Source organism: Asterias rubens, chromosome 13 (assembly GCF_902459465.1).
Source record: "Asterias rubens chromosome 13, eAstRub1.3, whole genome shotgun sequence".
In the NCBI taxonomy this organism is placed as follows: domain Eukaryota; kingdom Metazoa; phylum Echinodermata; class Asteroidea; order Forcipulatida; family Asteriidae; genus Asterias; species Asterias rubens.
The window spans coordinates 14,270,988-14,289,607 of NC_047074.1; the positions used below are offsets into that span (position 1 = coordinate 14,270,988).

At 37.9% G+C, this 18,620-nt stretch overlaps 1 protein-coding gene across 1 annotated transcript; it reads left to right on the forward strand.

The window, feature by feature from the left end:
- The first annotated feature begins 6,864 nt into the window (after nt 1-6,864).
- Nucleotides 6,865-16,923, forward strand: LOC117298757 (5-hydroxytryptamine receptor 2C-like). The gene is made up of 3 exons (XM_033782075.1): nt 6,865-6,993; nt 13,923-14,259; nt 15,006-16,923. The coding sequence occupies exons 1-3, from the start codon at nt 6,865-6,867 to the stop codon at nt 16,061-16,063; spliced, it is 1,524 nt and encodes a 507-aa protein (XP_033637966.1). The 3' UTR covers nt 16,064-16,923.
- Nucleotides 16,924-18,620: the final 1,697 nt, after the last annotated feature.

Here is an 18,620-nt window from a genome sequence, read left to right on the forward strand (position 1 = left end):
AGAAACGACTCCCTCTGAATGACGCAGTTGTCGAGAAAGACGCAATTTCTCACTCAAATATTAAAAGCATTTAGGCCTGAAGCCTTTTTAGGCGTCTGAAAGCACACAAAGTTGTGTAACAATGGTGTGACTTCTTTCATTATTCTCTTGCAGTTTCGATAACCAATTGAGTTCAAATTTTCACAGGTTTGTTATTTTATGCAATATGTTGAGATGCACCAAGTGAGATAACTGGTCTTTGTCAATAACCAATAGTGTCCAGTGCCTTTAGAAGAGGCGACAATAAATGGGATGAGCAGAATCAGGGCTCAAAACTTAGTTGTGAAAATCACAAGACCACAGGGTTTGTATGTTACAATGTGCCTTCTCCTAGAGGTTATTAAAGATTTGTAATGGATCTTAATTGCACAATGAGATTCTCATGGGTGTTTCTCTGAAAACTAAGTCATGATATAACAACTTCAATGTTTTCTTAACTCTAGGCCCCCCATTCTAAAGGCCTCCTACTAGTCCGTGCGCTATGTGTCTACAACCACACCAAGACTCAAGACACAATTAGTCATACACCTTTGACACCCCCATTCAATCATAAAGAAGGTGTGTGGTCCCGTTCTCTAGGCTTCAACCTGATCCCCCAAACCTTATAATTATCAGGTGATTGTCACCTGCAAGACACCTTCTGCAAAGACATTAACTGTCTTGTTGATCTTCCTTATTGTGTAAAAGGTAATATCCCATGGGCATACACCAAGGATTCCTCCCTCCTTCCATGTTTTCTTTTTGCTTTTACCAACTCCAGAACAATACGCTATTTCCAGTTTTGCCTAGGGTGAGATTTCCCCTTAGAAAGATGGGTGCATTCAGTGAAAGGAGGTGGCCAGGTATGTCCATAAATATCAGTGAAACTCCCAATGTTGTTGTCCTTAGAGCATTCCGCACCCTCCCAAGATATAACCACTTCTCAACACAATGTCTTAAAAAAATACAAGACCCTTTGGCGGCATAATCTCTGATTCTTAAGTGATGTTCGAAGCTTTGTATGTTGTGGAAATAAGATAAGAAGTAACTATGGTTAGTAAACTTGCAGGTACAACTATGTGTACGAATCTATTTTGGGAGTAGTGTTGGCTCTGAAAAGAGCTGGTGTGGTCTTGATGTTTCAAACAGTATACTCCTGGTACGGTTTCACATGTCACAGAGAAAAGCAGAAATCTAACTTTTAAAATGAGTTCAGTGGCTTTATGTACTTAAATTTGTCTTCAAAAACAAATATCAACATTAATATAACTTAGAAAGTTGGTTTTGAGACATGATCAGTGCGTAGTGCGTTCCCATGTGAGGACAAGACCTTCGATTATTTAGAGTAACAAGCAATCTGTCTTTAGATCTAAGATGCCAAGGATGATACAGGAGGCTACACCAGGGAGGAAACAGAAAGACTACACATAAAGTAGGTAACGTGTTGATTCAAGACATCATTAAGAACTTTTAATTTTTCTGGAAACAAACTAGAAAAACAGACACCTTAACCATGAACTATTCATTTTTGTTGTGGCCTTACACCAATGAGTATTATTAAACCAGGGCTTCAATTCGGGGAAAAAAATCCACAAATACAGTGATTGTGGCTCAAAAATTTAACTGGACCAGAATTGTTTTTTACAAGGCCAGATATGAAATGAGAAAAAAAGTCTATCAGTGAACGATTTCCTTTGTATAGCAGAGCAAAATGCTCAACAACATTTCTCAGTTGCTACAAACTTTTGCTGCCCAATATTATTAGCATTCAGTGTGCACAAAACTTTCTTCCAGTCTAAATATTTTGCTATGCAAAATTGCTCGACGACAGTTGAAATTGGACCAGTTTGAAGCAGATCTACTCATTTGTAAAATGGGTGAGTGTTCTTTAATAATCAACAGAATAATATTTATCAGACTGAAGGTTAACTTATGAACATATATATTTGTATTTGTTCAACCCCAAGTCATTAAAAAAAATGACCCATTCAGTTTCTTGGATGGTTTCTAATTAAATGTTTTCTTTTGTGTCAATATTCTTTGGGGCATACTTTATATCTCATAACCTGTGGAATGAAAGAATGTGCCCTTACATAAATTTGTACAGCAATACTTTCTACCCAAGAAGATGTATTAAAAATAAATTCTTAAAATAAATTAGTTGAAAAGGAATCAGGTCAGTGACAGGCCTCCAATCGCACAGAACCCACTGATGCCATTGCATCCCCTGTCTTTGCCTTGGTGCCCCCTTCAAAAGTATCTCGAAGACTTTAAGATTTTACAATGGAAGTGCCCTTTGCAAAATGAAAATGGCCTTGCCCTCTCAAAGATGAAACTCCAGGCCTGCGGTGATGTTGAGTTTTGTAAAATAAATTAGTTGAAAGAGAATCAAAAGTACGACGTCTTTGAACCGCCATTAAAAAAAATCAATTAATTTCACGCCCGTCAAATTCTCCTTTTCTTTTGTATTATTTCCTTTTGTGGATCGATTTGTGGCTTGAGATCCAAACAGGCACTTCAGACCTACATCAACAAAATGCCAGCTCTAGTTTGATCTACCCACTTCAATTGGTTTGAGTAATCCAAATAAAACCAGACCCCCTTTTATTGTCATCAATTGGAAAACTTCTAGTCCTTTTCATACTACCTACCTTTCATCTGTATAATTGGCGACTCGTATAAAAAGTCTTCTATAAAACTGACTCGGAGATTACTTTCAGTTTTACACTTCAATATCTAACCCAGAGAAAAGTTAACCCAGTTTCATAATAACACCGAGATTGGTGGGACATACCCTAGACCTGGGCAGGGTTAAATTTTACCCGTATTAATCCAGTTTAGGGTCTGTTAATCTGGAGAAGTTTTAGCCATGAAAGGTATAGTGTGAACGCTACATTTAATCCAGAAAATGGCCATGTTAAATTGTTCACATCAAAGGCAATGGACATGTTTTTCATTTGTCAAAGACCAGTATTCTCCTGTGGTGTATACCAAAATATGCGTAACATAACAAATCTTTGAAAGTTTGGGCTCAATTGGTCATCAAAGTTGCAAGAAAATAATGAAGGCAAAACACCCTTGTTGCACAAATTTGTGTGCTTTTAGATGCCAAAAAAATGGCTTCAGGCCTTCATCAGGTTCAAATATTTAATCGAGAAATTACCTCTTTCTAAAGGGATCCGTTTCTCACAATGTTTTATACTATCCACAGCTCTCCATTGCTTGTTACCAAGTATTTTTTTATGCTAATAACTATTTTGAGTAATTACCAAAAGTGTCCAGTGCCTTTAAAGTAAAGGGACAGAGAGCCAACTGTGCTTAAACTGCATTTAATATCTGCAATCTCTGGATGGCTATTTAAAGGCAGACCTTCTGACGTCAATCCAGTAATGTTTCTTTTTCTCTCTCTCTTGGAGTCCGTGAAGAGGTTTTATTTGTTTTATTTGGAGGCACAATGATCTTGTTAATCATTACAAGGACTAAACAGAAGTGACACTGCAGTACAAATTGATTCTTCTCGTAAAAGCCTTGGTTGTTATTCCACTGGACAGAGATGTTGCGGATACCGCGACGAGTCCGAGGAAAAACGCCAGGGCCATTTTAATCTAACACTCAGGCTGCTCTCTCCGTCTAGATTTGTTTTTCTCTCTTAGCGTTTCCGGATAAACTTGGTTAAACTTCACAAGGGTCAAGATGTACAATCACAAGGGTCAAGATGTAAAATCACAAGGGTCAAGATGTAAAATCACAAGGGTCGAGATGTAAAATCACAAGGGCAGATGTGTAAAATCACAAGGGTCAAGATGTAAACCACAATGGTTGAGACATAAAATCACAAGGGTTGAGACATGGAGTATAGGTTGGAAATGTAATGAAATGATTGTGTTGATCACATGTTCAATAAGTCTCAAAACCCTATAAGCTGAATGATATCATGATATCTACCTTTAAAAAAGACCATTTGATTTTGAAGTTTTAACCGAGAACTACTCCACATTTGGACAAGTTAAGTTTAATCTTCTTAATTTCAGGCGTCAATGAATCTATTTCCTTGATATTAGGTAGTTAGTCCTTGATATCAAAATTCCCAACACACTTTGTTATTTCCTCCTCCAGTTTATCCAAACTTGACTTTTTCGGTAAAAGTTTGTTCAACAGCTGCTAAACAAACCATCAATTTCTCCAAACTGTGTAATGTTTTTATTTCTCCATTAAGTTGTAAACGCAAAACACCTTGGCCTAGTTGAAGGTTGAGATGAATTTCTGATCAATGAGACCGCTCATAAAAGGAGCAGAGGGGGGGGGGGACTGTTTAATATTGTAACCATGTGTTCACACTGTCATCAAATCTTCTTGAAAGACGTAGATTACAGGAGTCCTGGGCATTACATTACACTGTAACTGAAGAAACAAGTCACCGTCAACATTCTATGTCTAGAAAGCAATCCAACGCTACGTTGCTAATGTGCCCAAAAGGGTATGTGTACTTTGCATGTACCACCATTTAAAGTAACATTTTCACAGGTTAGTTGTATCTACAACTAGATCTGATTGAACAGTAGGTTCCAATAACCAAACGTATGTATCAATCAAAACCACGCAGTAGAGGGTGACTGAACTTCCCAACAATCAGAACTATCAAGATGTCTGAATAATTCAAAAGCACTCATCAGAAATTTCTTGTTTAAAATGTCAGTTTGTGGTAACACTGTGAGTATTATATACAGTATCTACTTTGCTGTGTAAATTTGTTCTTTGAGAACTTGTCTTGCTATTTATTCTACTGCCGCGGAGTGGATTTTGGAGTTTGAGAGACTACATATCTTTGAATAGAAATGTCCTGCTTGTTAACTACTACCTGGGGGGGGGGGGGGGTCAGGAAATCGAACGTGGAAATTTTGTTGAATCCTTAGAATGCTAAAAACAAATGTAAACAATCAGTCAATAATAAGGGCCTATTCAGATATAGTCAATGTTTAACCCTTTTTTCTAATTTGGTTTGACCAAGCAAGCCACCCACCCCAACTTTTGATTTTTAAATATTGACAGACAAATTATACACTGAAGAATGAAGTAATGCCTCACTTATAGCAGATCTTTTAGCTCAGTTTCTACCAATGAGGAGTTTGAAATGGCTTTTCCCCGAGTTCTAAGCATGCAGTTTTGTATTTGAGCAAATGCTTGCCATCTCCCCTTTAGGGATGAAGGTTGGCTAATATCTGCATAACAGACGACATAGAAGAGACTGCTGGGTGTTTTACCCTTTAAAATTTATGATTTGTTTTAACTGTAAACTGAATTTGATTTTCATTTAGTTCGTTTAGCCCACCTACTCACAATTTGTCTTATGGGCTTATAAATTTGCTGGTCAATAGATTTTTGAGTTAATTGATATACCCAGATAAGCTTTGAAAAAAGCCATTTTCAAAAAGACCTTGATTTTTTTTATGTGAATATAACAATTATGTAAATTTGAGATAATTGGAAACCAACTAACTGAATAAATTTACATAAATTTATAAATGCCATTCCACCTGTAAACGTTTATTCCTCTTAAAAGTTGGGCCATCATTTGGTAAAGACCCCCCCAAAAATTTGTAATTTCTATTCAAAAACTTTCTTGTCATAAAGATGGTGGTAGTCAATAAAACATTTGAATCTAAAAAGCGGTTCATGCATGAATCGTTTCACAGATCTCTGAGGGTTGGTGTCCGTTTGGGAATGCTCTGGCTGGAGAAGCGTTTGGTTTCACAGTAATTAGTCAGAAGTTTCTTTCTAAACACAATGATCCATAAATGAAGTTTTACTCCGTATTTATGACAATTCTTACGAACTCGGACATCGGACTTTACAGAGTAATTCCCTCTTACAAATGACGCACTAACCATTTCCTGTTACGAAACTAAAACCCCAGACAACCAAACACTTAATACTCAAGGAAGATGTATTTCATTTCACAAAGTGTCATGGAGACCAACTTTTTCCACAGAAGTCTGGAAACAAAAGACAACAGTGGATGCAAACAATGAGACATGGTCAGACATTAGATAAACAATTCACTGGCCATAGGTCTTGTAGAGGCTGCAGTGACCTCAGCCACTAGTAAACAAATCTGTAATGACGTCTGCTCGACAGTGGTCACTTGTCGTTTCAATCAATGTTTTTTTTTCTCTGTCCGTGTCCGCCCATATGCCAATGGAGAGAATGCCCAGCAGAGCATGTATACATCCTCTCTACACATGGTTTAAATATGCTGCTATGGTCAAACCTATTACCTCCACCGTGGTTTATACCAAGAGTCTTTTCACTTTAGTTGTCAGTTGTAGTCTACCTGTCAACGAGGGAGCAATAACACAGATGCCTCATCAGTAACCACGGATACCTGGTCGTATATACTATCGCCATTAAGGCCGGATGGAACGTCATGGAGTGTGAAATGTCAAATCCCGTATCGAGTTGTGTACTAGTAAACTTAGGGAGATGTGGATGCGTTTAGAGGAATCTGGTCATTGTTGAGCGGAGATAGGAGGAAATCTTTAACACTCTTGAGTCTTTTTCCTGATTCTAATCTTCTACTGATGAAACAGTTATCACAATTATTCTATTACGGGATAGAAAAAAAAATAACGAAGTCAACTGTGAGAAATCTTGATTTTACAATCAATGAAACTCACCTTCAGCCAATAATAAGGGTGAACGCAATGCAACTACTAGATAATCAGTCTTAACAGGTCCTCATTGAGCGGAGAGGAACTCTTAAGAGGCATCAGGTGCCAATCACAGTCGCTTAATTAACAAAGGTGACTTAACAAAGAGCCATTAACTCGAGGGTTGTGGTTTACGATGATGACTGTCGGCAGGGTGAGATTTCTACATCCACAATCCAGGGATTTTGCACGAGAGTTGGTGAGTAAGAACTTCATTCTAGCAAACAATCTTACTTTTGGGGCTAGTGTCATGAGTACAATCTTCAAGGTAGGGTTGTAGATTGTATTTCTTTGTCAACAAAGTGCTCATTTATAGACAAAGTTATACAGAAGAATACAGTTTTGTGAGTGAGAATGACATTCTACAAAAACAATCTTACTTTTTTGCTGTCTTTAAGGTAGGGTCACACATTGGTTTTTATCAACAAAATGCTCATTTGTGTGGAACATTATAAAGAACATTATAAAGAAAGATACAACAAAGCTTTCAGCTAAATACAATGTCTACTTGCTAAGAAAACAGCCAAAAACCAGCACCGAAATTTTACAAGAACAGTGAATCCATCCATGTTTAACAAAGTGTCGGCAGGTACCAACCACATCTCTGGCCACAGTATTCATGAACGGACATCAACCATAAACAAATCTGAGAAAAAATTCATGCTTGGGGGGTTGTTTGCGTCTTGAAAATGTTGTGGAAACTTAGTGTGGCATTTTCAGATGTTGACAAAAGTATGAAACTTCCTGTGATTTGGATGCACAGAATTGATGGTCTACGTATATGCCTTGAAGGCAAAGTATACCTTTGGTTTTTGGAATTCCATTGACAAAAATATTTTTTGCATGATCAAGAGGTTGACAACAGTAATGAAACTTCCTGTGATTTCGATGCACAGAATTGACGGTCAGGGCAAAGGATGTTGTACCTCCATTGACATAAAACTATTTTGTGCCGACTTTTTCGAACATCGTATGACAGTAATCTAATGCTACATAAACAGTTTGCGTTGTGTCACTCAGGGAGGTAGGTTTAGGCTAATGAGGGTTAGTACACTATATGAAGAATCCAATCATGATGTGCCCTACCTTGCATGTATTATTCTCAGCCACTGTTTTTTATGAGGAAAGCTTTTCTCTTAAACATAACACGATACATTTGTTTCACCAAAGGAGACATTTTTGGGGTTGTTTTCATTATCAATCTAGAAGCATCCTCTCTCGAAGAAATCAAATTAAGATTGATTTCTTCCTCACTTGCCATCTAACTAAAAATGACTTCAGTTATTACTAGTCGATATTTCTTTGCCCCAGTAAAATCTGTTTTGGCTACCCCAAATTGTTTTCAAATTAACCCAGTCAGACTCCCTTGTGGTTCATAAGTTGCTGTAAATTGTTGTGTTATTTGTCCACTAGAGGCTGATTAGTAAATTGTTATGAATGTAGTGCATGATCTAAACTGCAGCACTTTCAATAACAAGGTTGTGGATTTGAATCCTACCAAGCTAACTGCTTATTTCACAGAGACTAGACTAAGTATTGCCATCTAGTTACTGAATCACAATTTCTTGATTTGTGCAATTCATAATAATAGATGTTAACCCAATGTTTGTATGAGAGATAAGTTTGCCAGTTTGGTGTTTATATCACATCTCAAAACATATCTATTTCAGAAACCATAACTTTTGAACTCTGGTTGTCTTTCTGAATATTGCAGAGTTCTTGTTTTTGCACCAGGAGTTTCAACAAATATTTAATATTTATTTTGATTATTTTTATCCCCTTGAGGGATTTTGCCAAGTTCCCTTGATGGGAAGATTAAAATGACAGATCATGATAAATCATACACACCTTTCTTATTCTTAATCATATTTTTACCTTTATAATCACGCAAGATAAATAATTGAAAAGTGATCTGCCTCATAATATGATAAATAGAGCTCAAATTGTAAGCAAGATCGTAAGCAAATAATATTACAAAAATCTTTCAAGGTTCGACCCATAATCCATTTTGGAAAATCTTCTTTTATTACTAATTATAATTTGTAATCTGGTACTGGTAATTTGTATTTGTTGACATGTCTGGAAATATAATACCAGCAGAAATAGTTTCATTTCACTTGTTTACGTTGATTGTGCAGCCAAGGACTCTCAGAAAAGTGCACTCAATAATTGCGCTAGCAAAAACCCTGTGAAGAGATGACAAGGGAGGAAGTTAAGTTTTAGATGTGGGAGGGAAACCCCACGAGAATTTTTCCAGGGAAAACCCACACAATTAGGCAGGGACTGAAAACCTTACCCACATCGTGCCCCCAGTGGGATTTGAACCGGGACTCGAGAGGTGGTAGGCAAGGAAAGATACCACTACGTCAACCTGACTGACCAATATCACAACGATCAACTGGGTTTTTTTGTCGTATTGGCAAATCTGCTTTTACCATTCCCAAACAAAAACATTGGATTGAAAATACAAGAAGTACTTCCTGCACCAATAATTTTCTAAATATTTCTCACAACTATTAAAATAAATCTTTGTTTAATCTCTTCTGGAAAAATAGTTGGGTTTCAGAACGAACCGATGACGGCTTATTCTACCAAGGCATTCTTTGATCTGTGTTTGCGATTCGCTGAAATTCAACTTTAATTTTCTCTAATAGAAAACAAAACAAAAACTAAACAAGCTTGTTGCAATGCCTTGAATGGACTGGTATTGTGATAAAGCAACGACCATATGCTTTTAATTCACTTTGTCCTTGATTAGTTACTCTGTAAATATTGATCTATAGATATTACATCAAGCATAACAAACAATCCCTTAGCGAACTGGAAAGTTGTTAAATTAAAACACCATCGAACGTGACAAATTTGCAATACGAAATAGTTAGTTTAGGGTGTATGAGAAAATGTGAGTGCAAACAAAACTGCAAAGGCATTGAAGTGAGACTCATGACTATAAAACAAAAATTAAACTTGTAACTTATTAAAAAAAAAAATAATAATAATAACAAAAAATCTTCTGTGGATACAAAAACATGAGAAAAATAACATCCAAAGTTCAACCCCAAACCTTTGTGGTGTACTACTTGATTAAAACAAAATCCTTATTGTCTTTGCAAATGTACAGTGCCCTGTATTTTGGCTGTTTAATTTGTCCTCGTTGAAGTGCCCCTTACCAGAGGCAAATTGCTGCGCCCCTTCAAGTACAAAAATCAAGACCAGTGGTCGATTTCACAAAACTCTTCCTAACTTAGGACCAGTCCTCGGCAATGCTAAGAGATAGGACTTGTCTTAAATAACTCATCCTAACTTAGGACCAGTCCTAGGCAATGCTAAGAGATAGGACTAGTCCTAAGTTAGGATGAGTTACTTAAGACCAGTCCTATCTCTTAGCATTGCTAGGACTAGTCCTAAGTTAGGATGAGTTTTGTGAAATCGACCCCTGAACTATGAAATCAATGTTTCCTGGAGTACTATAAGTTTTAGGTGTTGTTATTTTATGTACATACAGAGTATGTATTTGGTTAATCACACAAAACATGGACACTGTCTGCACTATTTTGTCAACTCTACCAATCCCGTGCAGAGTTCCTGTAAGATTTCCTTACAATTTATGAATTAAACATGTACAAATGGCCTAATTAATTTGTCAATATTGATCCAGCGAACATCTGAATACTAAAATATACAGCAACAACATGTTGATGATCTAAAAGGATTGATTGTTATAAATTAACAACTTATTTGAATAAGTGACACTTGGCTTGACATAAGTCCACTTAATCATCACTGAATATCAACGTATTTGCGGACGAGTTACTGGTTGAGAAAAGAAGAATGACTTAAAGATTGGTAAATACTCCAAAACTTAACGACCATAAAAAGGTACTTGGTGAGAAGCACTGCAGCTGTTGATCGTATAAACTATTTTGAGAAAGGATATCGCCCCAGCAGTTGAATCTTAGAAATGATTCATGCATGAATTAGTTTATGATATTTCTGAGGGTTGGTGTCTGTTTGCAAATGCTGCAATCTGAGATGCGATTGATCACCTCCCTAAATGCAGTGGGACGTGACATTCTTGTGTAAATACTGAAACAATTTTTTCCCCCTCTGTTTTCTCAACAAGTAGACACTGTACTCAGCTGAATCTGTTCACATGTGATGTTCGTTGTAGCTTTCTTGATAAATTCCTCTTTAAATCAGGAATACGTTGACAAAAAATCAATCCATCACCCTACTTTAAGGTAATGCCTACATAAGGGATTGTTGGGCATTGTCCGATATAGCGCTGCGGAATATTGAAACAGCTGACACACTCTATTAGGCATTAACAGGTTCTTGTGTTGAGACAAGACATCTTTCATGAGAGTACATGCACCTTACAATCCACTTCAAATATTTAATACAATGACTGTACATATTTACAGTTGTTCCAATAGAAATATATTTCTGTAGGCCTTATAACATGTGACACCACATGTTTACACGTGAGATAGAGGCTGGATTTCCAGCAGCCCCGATTTGTACACAGCTCAATCAAAGAAGCATTAATTCTTTTATTTTATACAGATTGCACGTCTGATTTTTGTTTACATTTTTTACATGATGAAAGGGGGCACACCTAAAAAATTTCCAGCTGATAATTTGGTTAACTCTTGAAATTATGTTAACAAATTTTGACAGAAATTATTGAAGTTATTGACCAATTTCAGAGCTGCTTAAGCACAAAAATAGCTTAGCATAAACTAATTATGCTTACCAGAATACGGTTACCAGCCAAAATACAAAGTCACCTGTACATTATATGACTGGAATCATGCTAAGTAAAAGATTTCCTGCATATAAGCAGCTTTATGATTATTAGATTGAGCCCAGTACAGGGACTTGCCTGCCAGAAAGACCCTACAATGTACAGAATGGATGAAGGACAAGGTTGCTCTTGTAAACAAAGGTGCCTTGATGATTTGACAAACCTGAAAAGGTTGTTGATAACCACCCTGATAACCCCCCATTGTATCTTATTTGTTGTTATGATGATTATGATGAGGTACGATTTTAATCAAATATTAAGTGGATCCTAGGATTCTTTACTCTAAAAATTACGTAACTGATTCACAACCAATTGGAAGATAAACCCTACATCTGGATGTCCAACTCAATTATAAGTCCTGAATGGAAGCTATTAGGGAGATAATAAGCAGGTAAAATCCAAGGACAAACAAGGGGGGTAAGCTGAGTGGGGAGATCGGAGGCTGATAGTTGACAAGCTGACTTTTATGGGAGTAGCCTTGATTGAAGGGCTGGGGGAATGCTAATCCGAACCTCAAATTGACACAGCTACATGTACTACTGAAAGGGTTGGTAGTGCACCTGGTTTTTCAGAGACAAACAGACACATGGACCAGAAGGGGAGAGAAAGGGAAGGGAGAGAGAAGACGACGAGAGGTCAAATGGTTGAGATATTCATGTCCGAGACTAGAGGGGATTCCACGATGCAGTATTTCAGCTATAGACATAGCTGTACAGAGCAGCAAGAGGCGACAGTCCGAGAGTCTAAATGTGGACGAATTTATGTCCAATTATAGTTAGGTGTTCCATGTTTCACCATTTGTTTTTGAGCTGCTGATGTGGAGAGCATCAGAGTGTAAATGTGGACAGATTCATCTTAAACTCTAGAAATTTTGTCAAGCTTCAGTGATCGTGTTCTTTAGCTACAGATGTGGATGACCATGACATGAGAGTGTAAATGTGGACAGATTTATAGGTACAGCAAGGTACTCTGATGTAGAGGGCAAACACTTCAGAAGGAACAAACTACCAGCATATGTTTATCCTGGAATGTTCATAAATATATTTATCTTGGGCTGGTCGTGGATGGCTGGTTGTGAAAGACAGAGATTTCTGTCTGGCAGATATATTGAGACCTGCATTAATATCAAGGTCTTCGGTACAGCTCACTGATAACTAAGCTATCCTAAGTGGGGTTTATAATATACTTATATCCCGATGGGAACCATGATCTCCTAAAGAGTATTTACGACCAGGAAACTTGTCATTTTAACAGAAAATTCTACCCATGGTGCAACTATATAAATTTGGAGCGTCTTTCAACAGAGATTTCTTCATCAAACATCTAAGGGCGATTCTATAGAGGTAGGTCAACAAGAAAGACATTTGTTTTGGGCAATTCGTCAATTTCTCAATATCACTTCACCTGCTCTGTCAAGAGCAGTGTTTGTTTTTATCTGAGGATCTGTGACTTTGGAGACGTATAAAACCTGGAAATATCTAATGGAATAAATGAACCCTTCTTCACGGGACAGATTATTTGGACTGTGGTCCGAGATTGGCAGAGTGTAAGCAACGGTCAGCAGCTCAGTTTTTTTTTTTTTTTAAACTTTGAACAGTCAAATTGACTTTGGACTGGAAAACTCTAATGGACTAAATGGACCTTCATTCCAAGGATATTGAGACTGTGGTCTAAGAACTGCAGTTTGCAGCTATGGTCAGCAATTAAGATTTTAAATAAATAAAAATCCCCAACTTTGAACTGTTTGTTAAAGACACTTCAGAGGGAATCGTATCTCACAATGTTTTATACTATCAACCTCTCCCCATTACTCGTCACCAAGTAAGGTTTTATGCTAATCATTATTTTGAGTAATTACCAATAATGTCCACTGCCTTTATTTACAATTTACTTGGTATTCACAAATCCAGCTAGTTGACTCCAAGAAATGTTCAGCAAATTTTTTAATGGCATCATGGGATTATCTACCAAGAAGCTTTACTAACTCCATGCTACAACACATCTAATTGGCCAATGACAGACTCTGATAGACAACTTTTGGTTGGCTGGTTTAAATGATGTAATCTTTAATGACCTTTTTGAGGGTGGTCAGGTTGACGTTTTAAGCTTAGTGGTATCTTTCCTTGCCTTCAACATCTGGGACCCAGGTTCAAATCCCACCGGGGGCACTATGTGGATTGGGTTGTCAGTCCCACCAGACTGCGTGGGTTTTCCTCTGGAATAATTCTCTGGGGTTTTCCTCCCATGTCAACTGAAACTGTCTTCCCTGTATTCATCCATTAGGACAAGTATAGTGATTAAGTTCACTTTTCTGAGAATCCTTGCCTTCACAACTAGACATAAAAATATAAAAAATAAGTTTTACAAATATTTTGTTCTCTTTCTAACAGGGGTCACTCGAGGTTGTTAACTCCACCATGACCAGCTTAGAGCCATTTAGTTTGAACCCATCCGTCAGCAATGCTTCGCTTCCCTATGACACAGCAGCCACAACTACTGAGGGTGTATTGATAGCGGACATCCAAGTCCCGAACCAAAACTGGATTTTCCTGTTCCTGTTATTGGTGATCTTTGTTTCCGTGGTCGGGAACCTCTTGGTATGTCTCGCTATTATGACAGAGAGGGCGCTTCACAGCGCGACGAACTACTTCCTGTTCTCCATGGCCATTGCTGACCTCATGGTGGCACTGTTGGTGATGCCGATAGGTTTAGTCAAGTATTTATTTGGTGAGTAACAAATAAGTACTTAAACAAAATATCCTCCTCCCTCCCTCGTATTACTAGATGCTGATCATGTGACTCGCTTCTCAACCGTAGTCCAGTGGTTAGACTGCTTGACTTGCAATCTTAAGGTTGTGGGTTTGAATTGTCTGCACAATATGTGCTGGTGCTGGTATTTTTGTGTTCGTCTGTCCATAGGTTAAGGAACAAAAGCCACGGCTTCACCTGAACCTAATTGTTGTCTTACCGCTTATTACATATAAAATTGTTATTAATCTATTATTTATATTGCGTATACATTGTAATAGCCTACTTTATCATAAACATGTTATTGTGTAACTGAATGTAATGTTGATCTATGTAGTGTAAGATGAATGGACAACGATGAAATAAATGTTAATCATCATCAATCCTTCCAAGCTAACAGCTGATATCACAATGATTAGAATAAGTGTTGTCGTGCAATGTTGTCGTTCTTGATTTGTGCAACTCATTCATAATCATAGACGTTAAACCAATGTTTGTACGAGAGAGATTGGCTGTTGCCAGCTTGGCATTTATATCCCCTTGTGGGAGTTTGCTGAGTTCCCTTAAACAGGAAAAACAAAACACCAAAACAAACAACGGAACAAAAAAAACAATCAAAAGGCAGAATCCTTTTAAGGGGTGTTATAACACAAAATATATACCATCCTGTAGACTGACTGGAATGCTATAAAATTTAAACTTGACTTTTATCTTTCTCCTCATAGGGGTGTGGCTTTTGGGACCAACGATGTGTAACATCTGGGTATCTCTAGACGTCTTATGTTGCACCTCATCTATAATGCACATCTGCACCATCTCATTGGATCGATACCTTGCCATCTGTAACCCCTTCACAACGCAATATCGATCACGCTTCCAAACGCCGGGAAAGATTATCATCGTTTGGTTGATCAGTATCGCGCTATGCAGCCCCATCTTTGTTCTCGGGTTCGTGTCAACGTCTGAGGTCTTAAACCTGGAGATTTGCATCATGACCAATCGGCTCTTCGCGATTTATGGATCGATTATCGCGTTCTTTATCCCGCTCGTTATTGTGATTGTCTCGTACGGGAGAACAGCGTACATTCTGAACAAAAAGGCCCGAGCGTTCGGTTCAAGTAACATGAGTAGGAATCCTTCGGATCCGTCGCGGGGAGATACGAGCCCTCATCGCTCGTCCATTTTCTCCAAGGCTGTGATATGTTACCAACAATGCACGGATACCAATGGCAACAATGCAACTGACTCATGCACGTCTGATATATATGAAAAGATAGTGAATGAAGAGTTGCAACTCAATATGATGAACAACAGAATGTTGAATCTTAAGGCTGATACATTGACTCTTGACGGCAGTCCCAGGATTCTACGCTCTCCCAGCAACTTGGAGAGGCCAGGACTCGAGATGCGACGGTCAACGTCTGGGATGTCAGGTAAAGGCTATCGGGCAAAGATCAACACCGAGCGACGAGCTAGTAAGGTCCTCGGTCTTGTCTTTGTGGTGTTTCTAATCGGATGGACTCCGTTCTTCATAACCAACTTCTTTTCCGCCATGTGTAGCTCGTGTGATATTGACCCGACTTACTTCTCCATCTTTGAATGGTTGGGGTGGGCCTCGAGTATGGTCAACCCGTTCATCTACACAATCTTCAATAAGACGTTTCAAAGGACTTTCTGGAAGCTTATCACGTGTCGATGGCTCATTAAGAAGAAGCATCGTCATCAGAAACTCAACAGAGCAAGTACAATTATTGAGATCAAACAAACTAACAATGGTGTATAACAATGGTGTCTAAATGTGCAATGGGACGTGTGTGTAGCATTTCAACCTCATTCCCAGTGGTGTAGAACCTCACCACGCTTTATCATAACCCCTGGAAATGTGACATTGAAATATCCAAATACTGTTTATTAGATATTCTAATGATGCTCGTGGTTGATTCATTCTACGCACACATTCACGATGGTCACAGACTCTTTCTCCCAAGAAGAAGCAAGAAGCAACTGGTCCACTCTCATTCTTCTTTGATCTTGTTATATGCCTATGCTGTTTTAAGTTTAGGGTGACCGTGTAAAAACATGATTCATTTGAAATGGATTGCATCTAATTACTTGCTTTTTGACATGTTCGCTCAAAAGTGTTATCGAATGTGCATCACTTTTGGTTAGCCAAATCCGCATTGTTTTTCAGCACTTCCCTTCCAGGGGTTATTGACAAGAGGCATTAATATGGCGCGCTGCCCATGGCAACGAGGCTAATTTCATAAACTTTTTATCAAGAGCAAATTATTAAAATTACAGTATGTAATAAACAAAATGTGAAGTGTGTGTTATAAGAAACTGTTACAAAATGTTTTAATTATTATTTTCACGAAAAGTGTTGTGTTGACGATATTTTGTACCTGGGTATTCCAGATGGGAGTGCAATTTATTTACTGATTAAACAAAACATAACTTCTCCTTCAGTGCCTGGGGTTAGGGGAGATGTTTGTAAGCAGGATTTAAATTGGGGTAAAAATTTACCAGACCTCACTCAGGATATGCCAGACCAAATTTACCAGACCTCATTTTCGGTACCTATTATGGAGAACAAGTACAAAACAAAAATGGGAAAAAGGGCTCCAATGGAAATTTTGTACAAAGTCTATGGGTAACTGTTAATTGACAAAGGATTAAAGGCAGTGGACACTATTGGTAATTGTCAAAGACTAGCCTTCACAGTTGGTGTATCTCAACATATGCATAAAATAACTAACCTGTGAAAATTTGAACTCAATCGGTCATCGAGGTTGCGAGATAATAACGAAAGAAAAAAACACCCTTGTCACACGAAGCTGTGTGCGTTTAGATGGTTGATTTCGAGACCTCAAATTCTAAATCTGAGGTCTTGAAATCAAATTCGTGGAAAATTACTTCTTTCTCAAAAACTATGGCACTTCAGCGGGAGCCGTTTCTCACAATGTTTTATACCATCAACCTCTCCCCGTTACTCATCACCAAGAAAGGTTTTATGCTAATAATTATTTTGAGTAACTACCAATAGTGTCCGCTGCCTTTAAAGAAAGAACAAAATAATGCTCCACTAGGACGCATTTTTGTGTGAATGTGTGTTGCTCAATGAGGTTGCTCAATGAGGTTGCTCAATAAGGTTGCTCAATGAGGTTGCTCAATGAGGTTGCTCAATGAGGTTGCTCAATGAGGTTGCTCAATGAGGTTGCTCAATGAGGTTGCTCAATGAGGTTGCTCAATGAGGTTGCTCAATGAGGTTGCTCAATGAGGTTGTTCAATGAGGTTGCTCAATGAGGTTGCTCAATGAGGTTGCTCAATGAGGTTGCTCAATGAGGTTGCTCAATGAGGTTGCTCAATGAGGTTGCTCAATGAGGTTGCTCAATGAGGTTGCTCAATGAGGTTGCTCAATGAGGTTGCTCAATGAGGTTGTTGGATCTACAAGACCAGAGTGGAAATTAGAAAACAAACCTAGAGTTTATCATTTCAAATGTTTAAATTTGGACAAGTACTCCAGGTTTATCTTATTTGTACTTTGGGTATTACATGTAAAGTTTTCTTCAATAGTCAATAGAATCAAATTTATCAGATTGCAAGTCAAAAAAACAAGACTGCTGGACTTGTCCAGTCATGTGTTTACAGACCCCATGCTCAAATCATCGACCTTGAGCCTAGGGTCCAGTGTAAATATTGAGCCCTGGTAGTGGAAGAGTACCTTAACCCTCAGTGCCTAACATCCTGAAATCAGGAAAAATCATCAAATCAGGAACATCCTCAAATAGAAAATGCTCAAATCAGGAGAAATCTTCCAATCAGAGAAAATCCTCATATCAGAAAAATTCTCAAATCAGGGAATATCCTCAAATCAGGACAAATCTTCTAACCAGGAAAAATCATCAAGTCTGAAAAAAACAATTAATTCTTGAAAAATTCTCAATTCAGGGAAAACCCTCAGATCAGAAAAAACCCAACGATCAGAAAAAAATCCTTTAATTCTGGAAGAATTCTCAATTCAGGGAAATCCTCAGATAAGGAAAAATCCGGAAAAAAAAAACGCAATCAGAGAAAATCTTCCAACCAGGAAAAAAATTCCTTAAATCAGGAAAAATATCCCCAAATCAGCAGGGAAACATTTCCCATTTCAGATTGAACACCAATTCTGCTTCTGATTGAGATTAAGGGTTATTTCTACAACGAGACAGAGACAAATGCATGTAGAGATATTAATTTCTTTGTACCATACAAAAGTAGACTCCAGGAGTGCAACTAGATTTATTCTCTTGTAAATCGACAATATTTCCATCTGGTCCTACAATGTTTGTTAATAATGCCAT